Source organism: Ziziphus jujuba, chromosome 1 (genome assembly GCF_031755915.1).
Source record: "Ziziphus jujuba cultivar Dongzao chromosome 1, ASM3175591v1".
NCBI classification, from domain to species: domain Eukaryota; kingdom Viridiplantae; phylum Streptophyta; class Magnoliopsida; order Rosales; family Rhamnaceae; genus Ziziphus; species Ziziphus jujuba.
Window position 1 is genome coordinate 14,634,325 of NC_083379.1, and position 13,124 is coordinate 14,647,448.

At 29.5% G+C, this 13,124-nt stretch overlaps 1 protein-coding gene across 1 annotated transcript; it reads left to right on the plus strand.

Moving 5' to 3' along the window:
- The first annotated feature begins 6,780 nt into the window (after nucleotides 1-6,780).
- On the plus strand, nucleotides 6,781-9,162 carry LOC107419649 (patatin-like protein 7). The gene is made up of 3 exons (XM_016028419.4): nucleotides 6,781-7,853; nucleotides 8,276-8,338; nucleotides 8,454-9,162. Exons 1-3 carry the CDS (start codon nucleotides 6,876-6,878, stop codon nucleotides 8,736-8,738), a joined length of 1,326 nt encoding a protein of 441 aa, XP_015883905.2. The 5' UTR covers nucleotides 6,781-6,875; the 3' UTR covers nucleotides 8,739-9,162.
- Nucleotides 9,163-13,124: the final 3,962 nt, after the last annotated feature.

Below are 13,124 nucleotides of genomic sequence, written 5' to 3' on the forward strand. Positions count from 1 at the left end.
TATTTTCTATAATTTGTACTTTTATAAACACAAATAAAATCGTTTTATCGCTGAAACTATCTGCTTCGTCAATAACATACGATATTTAAGAAAGAAAAAAAAATATATTTTATAAAAATATGATGTTAAAAATGTGCCGCTCTCAGAAAGTAAAACGAGAATGACGGTCCACCTTCTTCCATCACCCTCCTACTCTTACTCGCTAGATTCCAAAAATGAAAGGGGGAGTAAATAAGGTATATATTTCACAAAAATAAATAAATAAATAAATAAATATAGTATTTCTAGCCCAAGAAGTTGAAAAATGAATCTCCTCGTTAGCATCTCTAGGTGACCAAATAAATAAACATGATTGAAAAAAAAAAAAAAAAAAACCACTAATACATAGACAATACTCCACATAAGAACTAGCTTGTTTGTGTAGATTATCTCAAACATCCATTCTTTAAGAGCTCTAACAACTGCCAGAGCATCTGTGTTCGTCATTTTATAGTTTTCCTTTCTTTCATTATTTGCTTTAGAAATTACAAAATGAAATGTAGCATATTTAACAACCAACCAAAATCTAAATAAAAAAATAAAAAATAACTTTTTATGCATACCATGTAAAAACAACAACTCAATATAAATTGTTGGCTACAAAATTTTCACATACTTGCTCAAGTGGTGGTCCTTAAAATAAAAATAAGCTTTTTCTTTTGGTATTCTCCTACCCGTCATGTCTCTTTCCCACACGTGTTAAAGACTTCCATTTTTTTCTTTTGTCATACCCATTGTTTTTTTTTTTTTTTTTTTAAATCATGGAAACCAAAAGCTTTTTAATTAAGTAGAGCAAAGTCGAGTACCCATTACCCATGCCCAAAAACACACACATCAATTCTTTTATTTTTTCCATTATTATACTAAAACCATACTTAAATAAATGTGCTTAGCATTCACACAACATCTAATCATTTTAAAAAGAACCACCCTCAAAAACCTTACTTTAAGATTATTCTCTTGTTCTATCCTCAAACCCAACACCATCAGACAAACATAACTATAGAAAAATAATAAAACCCATTTTCAGAATCAAAAACAATATATTTTAACTAACCCCCAACATTTATTAAAGCTCTAAACTCATAATTAATAAAACAATCTGTTTGTCGGGTGGGGAAAAAAAATATAAAACAGTTAAAAGAAAAAGAAAAAAAGAAGTAGTGGGAGAGCATGCAGTCCGACAAAAGATCATGGTGGTCATTGTTTTTTCTCTTAGTTTAAAAAATAAATAAATAAATAAATAAAAAGGTTTTGGTTCAATTCCCATCTTACCTACCGCTTCATATATATTTACATATACATAGGTATAAATATATATTTTTTGTTGGGCGGTGGCCCTACCAAGCCCAGCAATCTTTGGGTGACAGAATATAGTTTTGCGGATTCGATTGGCTTTTTTTTGTTCAGGTTCTTCAATCGGAATTATAAGGGTTTTATTTTGTCTGATAGAAAAGAAGATAAAACTTTATGATAAAATAAAATGAGAGACTATATTATTACTTATATGCATGCATTTGAGCGTCGGTGATTGATAAGGAAGCCGCAACGAAATTGAAGCTTGTCAAACCCACGATTAACATGGGAATCTATGCCCCATATTTCTTTTTTATAATTAAAAATAATGGATCGTATTCAATTTTTTATATTAGTTTTTATTATAAAATTATATCTTTATGCTTTTGTCGTTTCTACCAATCAAATAAAATATTTAATTCTTGGTAGTTTAAAAAAAAATAATTAAAAGAACATTAATGTTCTTTCAATAGACCCCTTTTTTTTATTTTTTGCTTCCTTGTTCTTTTAATAGACTCATAATGCATTGTAGAAAATTTTAAAAAAAGAATTAAACTATAGCATTGTTTGTTCATATGACTTTAGTCCTTTAGAATATTTATTAAATTTTGATTTTTGATAAAAAGTGATATATATGGGACCCGGAAGAAACTCGTGTGCACTTAAAAAAATATATTTAAGTTTTTGGTATTTTATTTTCTTGTTCGATTCATTAAAGATGAGGAGGCGTAATTGAAGGGACTTCAATAGATGGGTCGCTCTTTATTGGTGTGTACTGATATGTCAAAGAAACCAAAAAAAAGTCGCTTTATATAGGTCAAAAGACGACCAATAAAGAAAAAAAATTAAACATTGACCCCCTTTTAAAAAAAAATAAAAAATAAAAAATAAAAAAAGATAGGGATGAATTAATTATGTTTTTCCCTGTTTAGTAACGGTAAATCAAACTTCCAAATTGAATTTCTGCATTACCTTGACAACCAACTTGTCGAGATTTCGGTTGGTAAATCGAGTGAGAGGAAAAGAAAACTAATAATTATTGTATATGAAATGAAATGTCTATTCTAAATTTTGAATTTTCATGGTCCCATATTTGAACATTTAATTGTTTATTAATTAAAATACCAAACTATGAATTTATTAACCATGCATGTACACTATCATTCCAAATTTAAACTTTTGTTAAAGGAAATAATGATTTTGCTAAGAATGGCAATTAAGATTGGTTTAATTGAATCTGTTAAAGTTAAATTCAAATTTTTCATTTTCCATATTTAAATTGTTATTCGAATTTCAAAATTTTAATTTAAAAATAATAATGATTTTGTTATTGTATTGTCTCTATTAATATGTCATTTATTTAAATTAGTGAAATATAATATAATTGAAACTTGTATGCAAAATTAAATTGAGAAAAATATTTTTCTCAATTGCGTTTTACTTTCTTCATCTTGTTAACATAGGTGGAATCCAAGAGGTTGTACAGATAGTTGAAGCTGATAAGAGATTTGAAAAGTTGACAATGTGTGTGAATGAGCTGGCTAGCTAGCTCGCACACGTGTGTGTACGTGTGTTGAGGAGGTTTTTTGGGTAACAACACCAACAACCGATGGAAGATTTAAGAAGAAGAAGAAGAAATAAAAGAAAACAATTGAAGCTGACTTTTTGGATTGTCGAGTGAGAAGTCTCTGTTCATAAGCTTACTGACCGTACAACACCATTCATGGTTTACCTGCCGAACAGCTAAGCAATCAAGCTGGGTCCCCGGTGGACAACTGTAATTGACACTATCAATTCCATCGCCATTTCATTTCCTTGAAAGGCTTCATATATATTCTTGCGTACCCAAATCCCATTGAGATCATCTTCATTTATTGCTTGTAGGGCTGACCTGACCATATACACACACACACATTATCCATACATATAAACAATTGGTCAGACGAGAATCGTTAATTAAGTTCAGGATACAGTAGGAAAGTATAATAATATCACAGAATATATATTGTAATGTGTGAAAATGTTAAGATTTACTACATTTTTACAATGTATTAAAATATTTAATACTTTTTAATTGGATATATTTAATAACGAATAAATATTAAAAGGTTATGAGCAGTTATATTTATAAGTTATACAATACTGTTATCATATTGTTTATTTCAGGAAAAAAAAATTCTCGCTCTATAAATATGTATATATATAGAAATTTTATATTGCAAACTATTTATATACGAATCGTATTCAAAATTGATATTTTTTAAATGTAAATATTAATTTTGATGTGTATAATATATAATAAAATAGATGTTTACATACAAAATGCATCGTTTAGATGCGTCCATATATGGACCGTTCATACCATTAGAGAAAAATCCTATATATATAAATATATGTATGATTCTCCATTTCCTGCTGCTGTTTTTTGGAAGGCAAAACTGTACCACCCCTTAATAGGAATTAGGACAGATATAATGGGATTGAAATCCCATCTTCTCTCTCTCTCTCTCTCTCTCTCTTATATATATAGACAGACATAATGGGATTGAAATCCCATCCTCTCTCTCTCTCTCTATATATATATATATATATGTATCTACATAAAATCTATAATACATGTACTACAGATGTGTTTATAATTAATGATCAAGATGGAAAGAAGATATTTGGTATCAAGTGTGTGTCGGCACTACCGTGCCTGAAAAATCCCCAAGGAGAGAAAATAATGAAAAAAAATAATAATGAATTAAAAGAAATAATATGGATTTAAAAAAGCTAGCCTTTGTTAGTGTACATCAACATTTTGCAAAGGCCCTACTAGGATCTCTTCAAATTTTCTTCTGCCCATCACAGCCAGAGATTTAGACAGTACTTGTAATCCTGGGAAAGCCTTATATCTTGTACCTTTCTTGTTTGTCTACCAAGTGAGCTAGCAGCAAAAATATCTTACAAATTTTGTTTTTGGTTGGAACCAACCAAAATAATAATTACCATATATTGTCTCATGGTGGCTCCGTTTCGAGTTCAATTAGGCCTACGATTATTCTTTTAGCCCTATAATTAGGGGAAAAAAAAAAGGTAAAAAAAGATTTTTTATCTCCTAATTTAATATGTTTGAGCCAAAAAAGATTTGTGCTCTTGAAAATATTAGAGAATGTCATGAATGTCAGTCTAAAACATTGGACTATTGGGAGCTCACAAAAAAAAAATTTGGTTATAGAATCGCTTAATTCGTGAATTTTGTATAATTTGATTGAAAAACAAGAAAATTAGAACGCATTAATACCAAAGAATAAGTACCGTTCAAAATATCTACATGGATAAAATTTTCTATTAGTTCTAAGGCCTGTTAATTGGTTTATGGTAAAATTTTATTCGAAATTGTTTTCTAAGAATTTGTCCAAATTTAGGTAAGAGTTACATTTTTTTTTTTTGAAATATCATTTATTATCATTTGTGATTATAGTCGACAAGTAGTAGTAAATCTAAAAAATTTAATCAAAGAGCAGCATTGAAAACAATTAAAAAAATAATAATAATAAAAAATATTTATTTATAAAGTGCATAATTAGTAATTTATATTTTCATGAACTGCTAATTTATATTTTCTATTCAAATATCATCGTGTGCATAATATTTTAATTACAGATTTTACATGTATCAAAATTGGAAACTAAAATTGATATGTTTTCCATTAAAAAAAAAATAGCTTTAATGATGGAAAGATATTTTAGATAGTATCTATCAAAATATATTCTTAAATAGTATTCTTTTCCTCAAATATGCGTAGGCTTACATGTAAATTAAGTATTTTTATATTTGATGTCAGATTAGACAAATTCATTAAGCTAAAAAGGAAAACTAAATAAAATAAGGAAACAAGAGAACAATAGATTAAAAAAAAAAATCATAATTTAAGTTGTGCCCATGCCTAAACTTGAGTGATAATTATGTAATAAATAAAAAATAACCAATAAAGATGGTTAAAAAAAAAAAATGGTTGAGAGGGCATTTGCCACTGGCCTAAATATAAACCCACCTATATGACAATTTAATTAGCTACTTAAAAGTGTTTATTTTTCTATATTAGATTTTGAATTAAAAAATATAAAAATCGTTAAATATTTTGCATAAATAAATAAATAAATGCAGTCAATCAGCAATCAATAATACTAGAATGACTAAATTTGTATATGAAATTTTAAATACCAAATAACGTAGCATTATTCTATTAGATTCACCTTTTTCATGAATGCACAATCTAGTCTTTTTGTTAACCACTAATTTTATAGCATATTGTTTATTTATTTTTATTTTTTTTGTTTTATTACAACTTGAGGAGAGGGATGTTAAGGTTTAAAATTCTGGATTTGAAAGTGTTTTCTTAGTAATTGTACCATTGAGCTAAGCGTGGAACACTTAGAGCATATTATTTGGTAAAGAAGATTTGATAAAATATATATATATATATATGTATAGTGACTCTAATGTTACATTTCAAAACTTTTTATTTTTTTTTTCCCATTTTTTCAATATTGGACACTAGCTTTTCGTTTTCAAAAAATTATATTTCCACCAAGTATCCACCAACCAAATGAAGTTTAAGGGCCATATGCGGATGGACCATTGCTTGGAAGAAAAAAAAAAAAAAAAAAGGGAAAATGCTACTTGTCATACAATTACAAATGAGAACCGTACCGCAATTTGATGGTCCAAAAAGGTTAATTTTTTAAAATTTAGATTTAAAAAAATAATAAAATAATCATATCAAAAATCATACCATTAGGACCAATGACAAATGGTAAAAATCTTGAATAAATGGTAACTTTGCAATTGATTTGTGCTTTTATGGACGATTTTTGAGAAATATAGGAAAAAACTGATTTGTGCTTTTATGGACCATTTTTGAGAAATATAGGAAAATTTAACTTTTAAAAATTAAAAATATAAAAAACACATGAGTATTATTTCGATGTTTCCCATCATAAATGTGATCCCCACAAAAGGCAGCTTCTTTAAGTAGTAAAAAAATAATGATTTAAAAAACAAAAAAAAAGGTAGCAACGAAATAAACACAGAAAAAAAGAATAATGCATAAACTCCATCTCTTCCCCCCGGCAATTAATTCCCTTGAATTTAAATAAACTATCGAACCCATAAAGTAACGAGGAAAGCGCAAACGACATGAAAAATAAAAAATAATAAAAAATAATAATAATTAAATTGGAAACCGGAAATAAAACAGTTTACCATAAAAAATCGATTGGCGATTGATCGCCTAAACTTAAGGAATGTTCGCTGATGGCCACAAACATCCACGGAATAAAATTAATTTTTTTATTATTCAACGCAACGCGCACACAAACACACACCCGCACCACACGTAACACCCCCCAAATTCCAAATAAAAATTCCACCTCTATTTAAACCCCTTTTGCTCCCCCTTCCCATCTTCATCAACCACATCACTCTTTCTTCACTTCTCCAGTCTAAATACTCTCTCTCTCTCTCTCTAAAAAAAAAGCTTTTAAAGTGCAAAAATGGCGGCAGTCTCTGAATTCCCCATGCTCACCTGCATTGACTCGAATTACGAAGTTGATAAGCTCACCTACGAGATCTTCTCCATCCTCGAGAACAAATTCCTTTTCAACTATGACCAATCTAACCCTAAGCACATTTCCAACCCAACCAAACTCCACAACAATGACAATGACATGGTCAAATCGGCAAAACACGACAACACCGGAAAAGTCAGAATTCTCAGCATCGACGGAGGCGGTGCCACCGACGGCATTCTCGCCGCCAAATCCCTCGTCCACCTCGAATCCTGCCTTCGCCGGAAATCTGGCAATCCTAACGCCTGCATTGCCGATTTCTTCGATGTCGTCGCTGGCTCCGGTGCCGGCGGCATACTCGCCGCTCTTTTGTTCACTCGCGGCAGAGGAGGCGGACCTGTTTTCACCGCCGATGAGGCGCTGAATTTCCTCGTCAAGAACCGGAGGAAAATCTTCAGGTCGTCTAAGGCGGGACTTTTCCGGCGGATTTTCGGGTCGGGAAAGGCGGTGCAGAAGCTGTTCCGGAAAACTTTCGGTGACTGCACGATGAAAGACACGCTGAAGTCGGTTTTGATCCCCTGCTACGACCTCTCGTCCCGTGCGCCTTTCTTGTTCTCCCGTGCTGATGCGCTGGAAATGGACGGCTACGATTTTAAGATGAGCGATGTGTGTGCCGCCACGTCGGCTGATCCGACTTCGGTGGAACCCGTCCAGATGAGGTCGGTTGACCAGAGGACGAGAATCGTGGCCGTTGATGGAGGAATCGCGATGAACAATCCGACGGCTGCGGCTATCACTCACGTTTTGAATAATAAGCAGGAGTTTCCGTTATGCAAAGGCGTAGAGGATTTAGTGGTGATGTCGCTTGGGAACGGTGAATCCTCATTTGGATTCGGAAATGAGACCTGTTCGCCGTCGGCGTCAGGGTTTGTGAGAATCGCCGGTGAAGGAACTTCCGACTTGGTAAAGAATTTTTTTTCTTTTTAACATTTCTTTTAATAATATTTGTACAGTAATAATTAAAAACATGAAAAGGAAAAAAGAAAAAAAAAAAGAAAAAGAATTAGTACATCTTTTTTAATTAAAATACCACAAAACTCCTTTCAAAATATGCGAATATGCATATCATATTATGTTAGGTTCCAAAACTAAATATATGCTATTGATTTATGCACGGTGGTTGGGAGGGACATGATAAAAGTGCCACCAAACACTATATATTAAAAATAATAATAATAACAGATGATAGTATATTGTCGGCAGGAGAATAAGTTTAAACTAAGAAAATTACATAAGAGGACAAAAAAATATTTGCTGCTTTCTTTTTTTTAATATATTTGGTACTTTCCTTTTATATAATTTTTTTTTTTAATAAATTTTTATAGGTAGATCAGTCTGTTTCGATGGCATTCGGAGATTTTCGTATGACAAATTATGTACGAATTCAGGTAAATAAATTTTTTTTTTCAAACAATTTAAATATTTGATAGACAGTCCAAATTACAATAGAATAATCTATGGTCCATGTACTCGCAATTAATTAACAATTGTAAATAATTTCAGGCAAATGGAGTGATGGCCAATAAGAATGGTGGTTTGGAGAAGATAGACATAATGGAGGCTACAAAGGATATGTTGGCACAGAAAAATGTAGAATCCGTACTATTTCAAGGGAAGAAGATTGCACAAAGCTCAAATTTGGAGAAGATAGAAGTGTTTTCTGGAGATCTTGTAAAGGAACAAGAGAGAAGAAAAACCAGCGTGTTAAGAACCGTGGTGCTGAAGCAAATGTCGCCGTCTCCAAGAACATCCTCTGCTTCAACTTTATCTACCCTGTCATCCAACTAAATTGGAAATAAATGACAAAATAAAAAAGAAATTACAGATTTGGATTATATTAGTTCAGTTAGTATATATGCATAGGCAGCCACTCGTGATGGAACAAACACATCTGAGTATGAGCTGAACTGAGCTAAGCTACATAAGATTTTTCTTTTTTCTTTTTTCTTTTTTTTTCTTTTTCTTATTTCTGATGGAAAGTTAAGCTAAATTTATTATTATTATTATTATTTTTTGTGGAGAGCTAAGCTATAAGTTAAAAAGTACCATTGAGTTCAATTTCATTTTTTTCAACAATGTTTGTTAGTTGATTGTATACTTATGAATATTTGGAGTTGTTTATGTATACAAATTATAGTGGAGGCATTTGTTGCAAATTGTTACCTGTCTTAAAGTTACCGTGATTTTTATGTGATGTTTTCCTTTTCTTTTCTTTTTTGATTTAATACACTTTGCTACCATCTAAGTTTTGACCTATTTTTATTTTTATTTTAGATATTTTAATTATTATTAGTAGTTTCCAATTGAGACTTTCTAGTTTTCAATTTGTTTCAATGTTGGACTAATCTTGATTTTGGTAATAGAATGATTAGAATCTAAAGAAGTTCTAACGCCACATCATTCACTTTTAACCTCCACTTGTTACATCCAATTCCAAGCTCACAATGACAACAGAGAAAAGCAGTAAAATTTTTATCCTAAACCAATTTCGAATAGCTAGCTTTGGAAACCAAACAACTAGTCACAAAATTCGAACTCACAAATTTTAAAACACATGCCCTGGTGTGGCTTTTACTTCAACAACATAATTATTGAAGTTTACAAGACAATTAGGAAAATAAACAAACAAGTAATATATCAGTGAAACCTGTACTTTGTATTCAATGGTTAATGAATTGTGTACAAAGGGCTGATCTATTTTTACACACAAGTTTTTGTACAACAATATCTCTCAGATCCATGTATATGAATATAGGATCTAAACCGATACACATTTTAATCTCTCTCGTAACAAAAAATAAAAATTTTAGAACTAACACATCTACAAATTATTCAACATCATCAATACTAATATTTCTAATATTCTCTCACCCCTCAAAGTGACTAGAGATTCAATCGTGATCGTCCTGGATCTACGAAACTGAAAATGTGGAGTTTCCGGTTATTCTAATCTTTGTCACACTAATGCCTTGTTAATCAATTTATTGAATTATACTTTTATACTTGACAATTTCTAACAAAACGGGGAGAACAGTAGTCTATATTCTTTCCGATTTGACTTGTATTTGTGTGGTGGCACGGTAATATCCACTAATCATGCAAAAATAAAAGCCAAGATTTTGTTTTTTTTTTTTTGTTTTTTTTTTTGTTTTTTTTTTTTCAACCAAGCCAAGTATTGTGAGGGAGACATTGCAAATCAACAAAGAAACCTCAAACCCACGGAGAGTTTAGGTTTAATTAAGGTACTCACATACACATATTAGTACTTTGAAAATACCTAATACATGTTAGACACAATACCTGATATACATAATAAATATATAATAAATCCACATCATACTAGTTTAAACTTTTAGGATCAATGATAATTCAATATGATATCAGAGTATAAAATTCTAGAAACCTATGTTCGAATTCACTACCATCACATTACCACCAATTTAAAATCCTGATACTTGTAAGGATCAAATTTGACTTACAAGAGAGGGCCCATTTTAGAATTAGTGATAAATCCTACTAGCTTAAGTGATAATTCAACAATACATATCTAGTATGAGTTGGAAACTAACAAACTATTAATCACATATATAGTATTTTCAAATTGCATAATATAACCATCATGAATGAAATATAAGGTTTCACTTTGGGGACCTTGTATATTAGATTTATTTCCCTTTCAAATTGTCTTAGAAATGGCCATTGACCTGTTAAAAAATGGGATACTTTCATCGAATAGGACACTTTAAAAAGGTGGTTTTTGACATGTTCAATATGCATAAATTTTAATTCAAACCTAGCTTACAATTTAATTTTTTTTTTAATGAGAAATTATTCAAACTTAAAGAATATAAATCTCATGATTGAATTGGCTTGAAAATCATTCATTCCTGTTATAATTGACACTTCACATTTTCAATGCACTTGAGATCAAGCTTTATCACTCAAATTTCATATATTTCATTTCGTTTTATTATTATTATTATTTTTTGGGTATAAAGGGGCAGAGCCCTAAACCATAAAAAAATAAAAATAAAAATAAAAAAAAATAAAAAAAAAACCTACCTAACAAATCTAACACTATCTTTGGACTTATGGAAAGAAAGAAAAAGGAAGGAAAATATATAAATTGATCCTTTTATTTCAACTAGCTTCGTTTTTCTCTCAAAATTGATCGGAAAAGGATGAAAAGGAAAAAAAATTAATAAATATTTTTTAGTGTTTCAAATTTACCCTCTTTTATTGTATGAAAATATTTATTATTTTTCATATCATTTTTTTTTTCATTTACTAAATATTCAAACAACAATTATCAATAAACATTTTCCTTTTCTTTATTTATTAAACTTATTATTTCTTTTCCATTCCTCCCTTCAATCCTAACATAAGTAGGAGAGCTTAATTTTAAGTTGATTTTTAACGTCTTTAGTTAATACCGAAGCTAAGTGTACAACATTTTGCATTTGTCAATCCTAATGTTTTTATGCTAACATTTTTAATATATATATAGTCAGGATAAAGTAAGATTTTTAATATAAAGATTAACATAAAATTTTTATCTTTCAGCTATTAAATCATATGAAGAGTCTAAAATTAAAATTATATTTATTAATTATTAAATTCTGATATGATTTATTTTCTCTAAATAAAATTTTAATATGTTCTAAACACATATTTGATATATTTTTTTTAATTTTTGATGTAATATAATGACCTTAAAAATAAATTTTAATTTGATAAAGTAAAAAATATCTTTCTCGTCAATGTATATAAACCCTTTGAAAGCCTAATTTTCTTTTGAATTAGTAACAAAAGGAGGACAGAAAAAAAGGCTACCCCTTAATTAAGAAAGAAAAAGAAAATAAAATTTGAGATGCCCTGTCCGAACGTGCGTCCGACCTCTTTATTTTTTTATTTTTTATTTTTTTTAAGGGGAAGTGCATCCCACTCTGATTATAGTATTTTCTATATTAAAATATTAGTTTCAATCCCGTATATAATTGTACATAATCTCCTACTAGTGGCATAAAAATCTAGTATAAGGATTATTGCAGTTTTATGCTTGTTGATTAATGGTTATACCATTAATGTCTTTAATTTTCAAAAATAGCAATTTAAATTTAAAATTTTTTAATTTGCTATAAATTGATTTAATTTAATTTGATCAAACAAATTAATAATGATTTTGTCTACTTTCCTTTTCTTTTCTCACAAACTTTTGTTGCTTTTAATTCCGTTGTAATAATAAATTTATAGACAAAATTGTTATCAATTTATTTGATCAAATTGAAAATTAAAATAATTTATAATAAATTGAACAATTGAGAACTAAATCTCTACTTTTAAATTATTTTACTGTTTTACCACTGTCCACGTGCACTAAAAAGCTTTACGAAGCACAGTGTTGAGAGACACAAGATTGGTGTTCTCATGGGCCCCGAAAATATACAATATTATTATTTTTACTTTAAAAAAAAGTTGATTATTCTCTCATTTTAAACCGTTGCATTATTGCTAATAGGCATTTTAAAGAAGTTTTATCAAATTATAATTTTTTTAAAAATACTTATTGAACATACACATATTTAACAATGATAACATAGACGATGAAAAAATGTCTTCAAACATTATTCAAATTTATAGCAAAAGCAATTTTTAGAAAGACTATTAGCTTTAGTTCCTGACCAATATATATATATATATAACTTGTATATTTGGTGTTACCCAGACTTAGAGGCAATATGATTGGAAGCAATGTTTAGACTTAAAGCTTATTCCCTATTTAAGAACTAGTTTTAAATAAAAAGCTGGAGGTAATTTTTCATTACTTTATGTATAACCATTGCTAATGGTAAGTATAAATATGTTTAACAAGTGTGTGAAACTTGCTAAAAATGCTCATTAGTAATGCAATGGAGTGAGAGTGAAAAGGTAATTAACTTGCATAGCAAGCGAAAACATTATTTTTTAAGGTTGGAAACATCCAATCCTGCAAGTTAAGTTATGGACGACCCCATATATGAAAGAGAAGATTTATATGTATCTTTTGAAAGATTGCATTATTATTATTATTATTATTATAACACAATATAAACCTTGTAGTTGTCACACATAGTAAAAATGCAATCATGTTGACTTGATGTCTAAGCCAAGTATAAGTTTTCCATTTTCCACCAC